This window comes from Copadichromis virginalis, linkage group LG19 (genome assembly GCF_057382275.1).
Source record: "Copadichromis virginalis isolate Kocher_CV1m ecotype Utaka linkage group LG19, C_Virginalis_male_GT1.1, whole genome shotgun sequence".
In the NCBI taxonomy this organism is placed as follows: domain Eukaryota; kingdom Metazoa; phylum Chordata; class Actinopteri; order Cichliformes; family Cichlidae; genus Copadichromis; species Copadichromis virginalis.
Genome location: NC_140636.1, coordinates 17,941,574 through 17,949,335, shown reverse-complemented (window position 1 = coordinate 17,949,335; position 7,762 = coordinate 17,941,574). Strand labels below are relative to the sequence as shown.

General features: G+C 41.1%; 1 protein-coding gene across 2 annotated transcripts; it reads right to left on the bottom strand.

Moving 5' to 3' along the window:
* Positions 1 to 664: 664 nt before the first annotated feature.
* LOC146685905 (uncharacterized) lies at positions 665 to 6,945 on the bottom strand. 2 transcript variants are annotated; one of them, XM_085441723.1, is made up of 7 exons: positions 6,848 to 6,945; positions 6,533 to 6,638; positions 4,357 to 4,427; positions 2,291 to 4,256; positions 1,857 to 2,015; positions 1,722 to 1,778; positions 665 to 1,292 (listed from the first exon to the last, which is right to left on the bottom strand). In XM_085441723.1, the coding sequence occupies exons 4-7, from the start codon at positions 3,951 to 3,953 to the stop codon at positions 1,045 to 1,047; spliced, it is 2,127 nt and encodes a 708-aa protein (XP_085297849.1). In that variant the 5' UTR covers positions 3,954 to 4,256; positions 4,357 to 4,427; positions 6,533 to 6,638; positions 6,848 to 6,945; the 3' UTR covers positions 665 to 1,044. The 2 variants fall into 2 exon arrangements, with proteins under 2 accessions (XP_085297849.1, XP_085297851.1); XM_085441725.1 differs by having other exon boundaries at positions 1,722 to 1,775.
* Positions 6,946 to 7,762: the final 817 nt, after the last annotated feature.

Genomic DNA, 7,762 nt, shown 5'->3' with positions numbered 1-7,762 from the left:
AGATGCATGTTGGTGAAGACAAACAAGCAAACAGCCCTCAACTTTACTTTCACGTCTGACTCATCAGTCAATGCTTTCAGTGCCTACTGCATATGTTTAGCTATCCATCACTTCGTGTACCAGAACCACGCACGCAGGGGACAGAATAATTATGCACTCCATACTGTACATAAATGCCACTTGTTTTGCACAATTTCCAACTGCCGACCTCTGTATATTTTATTTTCATTTAATTTTACACACACACACACACACACACACACACACACACACACACACACACACACACACACACACACACACACACACACACACATACGGGTCTATGTGGTATGGCGGGACTATACTACGTCAATCCGCCCGGTGGTGGTTTAAGTGGACTACCCTTTTGAAAGGACTTAGAGCCAAGGGAGCGAGGTTAAAGTGTTCGAAAAAATCTGAAAAAAATTTGGGTCACTTCAGACCTCATACACTCCCTATAGAAGTCTAGATACACTGATACACACCAACCAGACTCTATTGTGTTTTCTGGAGACATTGTCCACTTGACAACAATGTGTTTTATGAGGTCCAAAAAAAACAATATTGGGTCTTTAAAGGGACAATGATGTAATATGTAAATAGCTCATCATTACCATGAATACACATCTGACAGGACACAGGATTACTGGAACATCATTTTATTAGTGTTCTTGGATCTGAACATTAATTTTAACCATAAATAAAAAAAGAAATCTATGGACAAAAATGCCCACGCTTCCCACAGAAATATAAAAATATAGAAAACAGAAAAATTAAAAACATTTAAAATGAATTTTAATAGTTTAAAGGTAAATATTAAGGGGAGAAAATATGCATTTATAATTTTTTATTTTAAATATAACCCGTCAAAAAAAACCCTAAATAAATTAAATGTAAAAATTATGAAATACAAACTACTTCTGTATTTAACAAGAACTTTTTTTTCTTTAAACAGAACATCAGTGTTAACAACAATTGGCAATCTGACCAAGATGTAAAACCACAGCTCTCTAAACAGTTATTTTAGTTCATTTTTTTCTGCCTTTTTGCAGTTAATCCTCTGTTTCTTACAAAATCTCTTATGTTTTGAACTGTTCTTCCTGCCAACACCGGATCTTCTACCAATTTGCAATGACTGCATTCATTTTTGGTGGCTAGTTTCCCTTCGTTTATGTGGTCTTTAAAATGCCTCATCACTGCAGCAACCTCAGCCTTGGACCACATGTTTTTGGGAGCTCTTCGGGAATTGTGGGATTGAGCAGCATTTTTCTCTGGAAGATATATAAAGTAGTAGTAGTTAAAACAAACAAAAAACCAAACAAAAAAAACAAAAAACATTTGGTGGTTAAAAGAATGGATGCTACCCTGTACTAACTTCTGAAATGTGTTGCTACCATCAATATCAAAACGAGCTAAAATTCTCTTTGAAAATTTATCAAATTTCTAAAATGAGACATTTAGTGTTCCGCTGTGAATAAAAGACTGAATAAAAAGTTGAATAAAAGTCTCTTGATGCATGCTCAATCATCCAGGTAAGTAAATCCCAAAACGTTGATTCTGTTAATCTGGACGTAGCGTTTTCAGTGGGAGAAACATTTTGTCACTCATCCAAGTGACTTTTTGCCACCACTCTGCAGTTTGCCATATGTTGCAAAGTGATGAAACAATAATAAGCTTAGAGAACCAACTGCACCCCTTACCTTCAGAGGGAGCAGCAGTCTCACTTGCTGCAGGCATTGTGAGTGGTCCTTCATCTGCTGATTACACAATTTGATTAAGTTTTAATATTTGTAACAAACATTTTATCCACAGAAACCAAGCTAGTGGTAACTTACCACAATCTACAGTGTCTTGGAGCTGCGCTGTGTTTGTGGAATCAGCTACTGCATGTACAGGCTCACTGGTGCCACACGCCAACATTGTGAGTGCTGTGTCATCATCATCTGATTCACTCTCACTGTCCTTTGTTTCAGCATCACTTAATGCAATTTCATCTGAGAAATTGTGGGAAAACCCCCCCAAAAACCTCACATTAACAACGAGATATGACAAAATACAGAACAAATACTGGAAATTATAGTACATAGTTTTACTATTTAAGGCCACCACTCTGCAGTTTGCCAAATGTTGCAAAGTGATGAAACAATAGACTTCAAGAACCTTAAATCATGGACATTTAACAGAATGGTCTGTGCTTTTAGGTTTTAATTCGGTTGATAAAGCATAATATTCAACTACTGCCCTAATATTTGCTCCTTTCAATACAAACCTTCTATTTTGATCTCATCCAGTGATTTCCCCTGGATCTGGGAAAGTTGTCCTTTTTCCAGTGTTAAAAGCAGTTTGGAAATCTTGGCCAGCTGTGTTGTGGGAACTGGTAATCTGTAGAATTCGCGGTGAACGCGGATATCATGACCCAGGAAATCTGCAACCTGATCAAGTTCGTTGTTTTTCAAATTAAGGACTTGTGAGAGTGTGGCAACATGTTTTCTGAGCTGTGTCGATCTTAGATACTCAGGCTGCTTTGCTCCACACTGGTGTGCATGAACACGCAAGGAGTCCATTCCTCTGTAATGACTCATTGATCGGGGTCTTGCAAAGAGGTAGATATTAGTGGCACAAATACCACAGTCAGGCCTCCTACTAACCAGTAGTGACAGAGCATCCAGCATGCTTGGTGTTAGCAGAACTGGAACATTTCTGTCCCTTTTTCCCATTATTTCTATTCTACAGAAATAGTTACAGAGTCTCTGTTCCATTTCTGAGAGCCCCATGGCAACATCTGTGTGGAGTGCTGTTTTGTCTCTTTCAAGAAAACTTTTGAGGCGCATCTTTGAAACCTCTCCAGAACGTCTTCGGTTGAACACAATGATTTGTGAGAGTGTAACTTGTGCAAGTTGGGCATAATTCTGAGCTGTGGCTTCGTTCTCCAAGCTGCAAAAGGCACTTTCTGCAGATTTTTGAAGGTAGTGATGGAGAATCCGAACATCTTCTGTAAAGGGCAATGTTGATGGCTTGTTAAACTTTGCCTCACTCAATGTGTTCAAGGCACGGTGAGACACCATCTCAGACCATTTGGAGACATACAACTTCTTGAACGCATCAGTGGACTTGATTAGGGCTTCATCCTCTGTCATGAGGGCACGACAATGGATAATGTCAGACATTTTATGCAGTGTATGTCCCAGTTTCAGCGCAAGGCTTGGAGTTTTGTATGACAGTGTCTCTTCATCAAAACCTGAAACTTTCTTTACTGCTTGCACAACTCTCTGGAAATTAGCAGGCTTAATAGCTTCTTCCATGTTATGCACTGAGAATTCTGTGCGCAGACACAACAACAAACGTCCCGCTTCACGAAGCTTCTGTCGTATATAATCATACTTTGTAGGGTCTTGTCCATGTTTATTGTAGAGGGACTGGGCAAACTGAATAACAGTAAAGTCATTTCGCACAGCTGAGGCAATCTCATCTTGTTTCATAACAGCAAGAACCTTCCAGACTCCACTTGACACCTGCGGATAACACTGAGACTCCAGAGTTAAAGCCAGGCCGAGTACTTTGGTTCTTCCAGGTTCTTTATCCGTGTCATCTTTTGGTTTGTTAGGACATCTGCGGACATGTCTCCAAAGATCCTTGCGAACATACATCCCTTGACAATAAAAGCAATGAGCAAACTTTCCCTCTACTGCTTTAATCTTGGGTCTTCTCTTCACTTTCAGTGGTCCCACTCCACCATGCAAAACTGCAGCATTATGCTTAAAATTTCCCTTATTTCTCAATTTCTCTAACAGACTTTTACGCTCGTTTGAGTCTCTAGGGAGGGAAAATGCATGCACAACATCAGGAGCCGTTTTGTGCGTTTTCAGGTGGCGGGAAATTTTAGCTTGTGGTTTGCCACAAAAATAGCAGTAATTTCTTTTACTTAAAGTCATTTTTTCTGATTCAGTTTCGCAAAGCTCACTTTTATCTTGTGGCTTGTCCTTTGTCAAGTTGTGGATTAAATTCGTTGAATCTGATTGTTCATGCGCTTTGGAGATGTCATCTTGGCATAGCAGACCTTTTGATGTGCTTGGCAATAATGAGATGTCTTCATCTGAATCTTCATCATATGACTCTGAATCTGGCACATATTCTTCTTCTGATATGCTGTGGTTGCCATCATCATCGCTTGATATTTGATCCAGAACTGAATGTGGCAATCCATCCTCCCCTGAATATTCAGAAATTTCTTCTTTCTGGAATGTAAGAACAAAAGTTTTTTTAATTGATCAATACTTTAGACAGGTAAAAAATAAACTGAAAAAAAGTCAAGCCAAATATGAATGGGATACACACCTGTGTTGACTGGTGGCAATTCTGATTTGCCAATTTTGCAAGGCAAGATTTGTGCCAGACCCCTAAACAAACTGAAACACATTTTGATAGACTTAATTTAGCTTTGCAGTTCTATTTAAGTGAAGTAGTTTTTTGTCAAAGCATTGCAGTAATGTCAAATGCTGAAAAAACAAAAAAAAACAAAACTGTTCACATTAAGGATATTTTAATGACTACACATACACTGCTAATCCCCCTCCCCCCCCCAAAAAAGGACATCCCAGATGTGAATGAAGGAATTATTCTTATTAAATACTTTGTTCTTTAGGTAGTTGAGTGGCATGAAAGTGTGTAGTTGAATGTGTGTGGCCTCCAGATGCCTGTACGACTTCCCTACAATGCCTGGGCATGCTCGGGATGAGGTGGCGGATGGTCTCCTGAAGGATCTCCTCCAAGACCTGGTGTTACGTTTCGGTGTGTCAGTGTTTTGTTTTTGCATGACTTATGTATTTCCTGCTTTACTTTGAAAGTCTGTGTTATCTTAGTGTGTTCAGTTTACATTTTCCCTGTCTCGTCAGTTCTAATTTGCCCCAGCTGTGTTTCCCTCCTGTGGTCCATTTCCTGATTGCTCCCTCTATGTATTTAAACCCTGTGTTTCAGTGTGTCATGGTCGCGATCTCCCCCGTGTTGTAAATAGTTTGGTGTTTTGTTGTAAATAAATAGTCTGTTGTAAATAGTTGTGAATGGGTTTGTTAATATTTTCGTCATGGGATATTTTCGTTTTGGGATTTTGGTGGAGAGCCTTCGTGGTTTTATTTTCCTTATCTTTGTTTTACTGCGTTGCACCCCGGTTGCCTAGGCCGGGGTGTAACACCTGGACTAAAGCATCTGCCAACCCCTGGACAGTTTGTGGTGGATGGAGTGAGACATGATGTCCCAGATGTGCTCAATTGGATTCAGGTCTGGGGAACAGGCGGGCCAGTCCATAGCATCAATGCCTTTGTCATGGAGGAACTGCTGACATACTCCAGCCACATGAGGCCCAGTGTCGTCTCGCATTAGGTGGACCCCAGGGCCAAATGCACCAGCATGTGGTCTCACAAAGGGTCCGAGGACCTCATCTTGTTACCCAATGACAGTCAGGCTCTCTGGCAGGCACAGAAATGCCACCCCTCACCATTACTGACCCACTGCCAATATGATCATGCTGGAGGATGTTGCAGGCAGCAGAACATTCCCCACGGCATCTCCAGACTGTCACGTGCTCAGTTTGAACCTCCTTTCAGCTGTGAGGAGCATAGGGTGCCCGTGCTGAAGTTGCCAAACTTTGTGTTTTCTGGCAAATGCCAAACATCCTGCATGGTGTTGGACTGCAAGCTCAATCCCCACCTGTGGATGCTGGACCCTCAAGTCACCCTCATGAAGTCAGTTTCTGACCATTTGAGCAGACAGATGCACATTTGTGGCCTGTTTGAGGTCATTTTGCAGGGCTCCTCTTGTTCCTCCTTGCACAAAGGTGGAGGTAGCGGTCCTGCTGCTGGGTTGTTGCCCTCCTATGGCCTACTCCACATCCAGGTAGCACCTCCATGCTCTGGACACTACACTAACAGACACAGCAAACCTTCTTGCCACAGCTCACATTGATGTGCTACGCTAGATGAGCTGCACTACCTGAGCCCCTTGTGTGGGTTGTAGACTGTCTCATGCTACCACTAAAATGAAATCACCGCCAGCATTCAAAAGTGACCGTAACATCAGCCAGAAAGCATAGGTGCTGAGAAGTGGTCTGTGGTCACCACCTGCAGAACCAGTCCTTTATTATGGTGAATTGACTATAATTTCCACTTGTTGTCTACTCTATTTGCAAAACAGCATGTGAAACTGGTTGTCAGTGTTACTTCCTAAGTGAACAGTTTGATTTCACAGAAGTGTGACTGACTTGGAGTAACATCGCATTGTTTAAGTGTTCCCTTTATTATTTTGAGCAGTTTATGTTATGGAATGGGGAATTGAGGACAATCCCAAGTATACCATTTTTACAAGGTCCTGCACCAATGAGGTAATACTGCATTTCTTTAATTAGACGTGACCACCCATTAATTAAAAAGGGAGCAGTGTTCATTTCAGCACGTCTTAACTTGTTGAACTCTATTAATGCTTTTTACTATACACTGTACCTATTCACTAAATGTCTCACCTTTGCACTTAAAGCCAAGCCACTTGAGGGAGGAAACCGGTCCCACACACTGAATGCACTTGTCCAAAGATGATATTGTTGTGCACACCAGACGATGATTGTGACACTGTTAGCAAAATATTGCAACATTTATTTGTTTTGGACAGTTGGAAAGGTGTGTTTTCAATTCAGTTGCAGATATCAACTAATAAACTTCGTCCATGTAAATCACATCACACCCAGGTGACTGCCAAACACACACACACACAGCATCCATAAAGAATGATGATAGATTAAATTATTAGTTCATTAAGTGGTACACTGGATTATATTTACCCTTTCAGGCTCTGGATGTTTCAGGTCCAGATCATTGTTTGGAAAGCTGTTTGGTTGTGGCTTTAGGCAGCTCACAGTCTTCTGAATCTGGCTGGTCTCAGTCTTCGTGTGTAACAGATAGAGAATGAAGACAAAAGAACAGTAATCTGACAGTTACTAAAAATGCATCACTCAAGAGGATGAATAGACCATTTCACTATTGGCAAATAGCGTAAGGTACACATCGTGCATGAGAAACATTCATTAAAATCTGTCCTAGGTCAATGTTACCTCTTCAAAATCTTGCACTGAAGAAGAATGCATGGCTTCTGAGCCTTGCTGAGGCATTTCTTCATCAAGATCCTGCAACAAAGAAAAGATGGCACAAAGATTAGACCAAGTGCTCTTCTTGCAACTGTACTGGGCAGTCCTGTGCTTCTGTCTTTAATTTGCATGTGTGTGTGTGTGTGTGTGTGTGTGTGGGGGGGGGGGCTTTCCACTCAAGAAATGTTTTCTTCTGAAAAAAATACTGGCTACAATAGTTAACAACTGATTCCTTTGCAATCATCCATCCTCTTCCACTTATCCTTATCAGGATTGTGGGGTAGCAGTTTTGGGGCCTATACCAGCTACCATAGGGCAGTACAACCTGGACAGATCACCAGTCTAACATGGAAGGACAAGCATTTGCATTCACACCAAAGGGCAGTTTTGAATCACCAGTTAACCTAACCCCATAAGCTACATCTTTGGACTGTGGGAAGAAGCCAGAGTACACAGCGAGAGAGCCCATGCACTACCAGCAGTAAAAAGTGCCTAAAACAAGTTAAGTTGTATAGTACTATCTATCTTAATGTTCAAGCCTGAGTTTCAAACCACATAGAAACAAAGCACATGTAGTCAGTTCTGCATGCTGTAGGTCAAACTGTCAAGAAA

Coding starts and splice junctions, on each gene's coding strand:
- LOC146685905 (XM_085441723.1), bottom strand. CDS start 3,953: ATGACTTTAAGTAAAAGAAATTACTGCTATTTTTGTGGCAAACCACAA. Junction 2,016..2,290: donor GGATGAGATCAAAATAGAAG/GTTTGTATTGAA, acceptor ACAATTTCTCAG/ATGAAATTGCATTAAGTGAT. Junction 1,779..1,856: donor CCAAGACACTGTAGATTGTG/GTAAGTTACCAC, acceptor TTGTGTAATCAG/CAGATGAAGGACCACTCACA.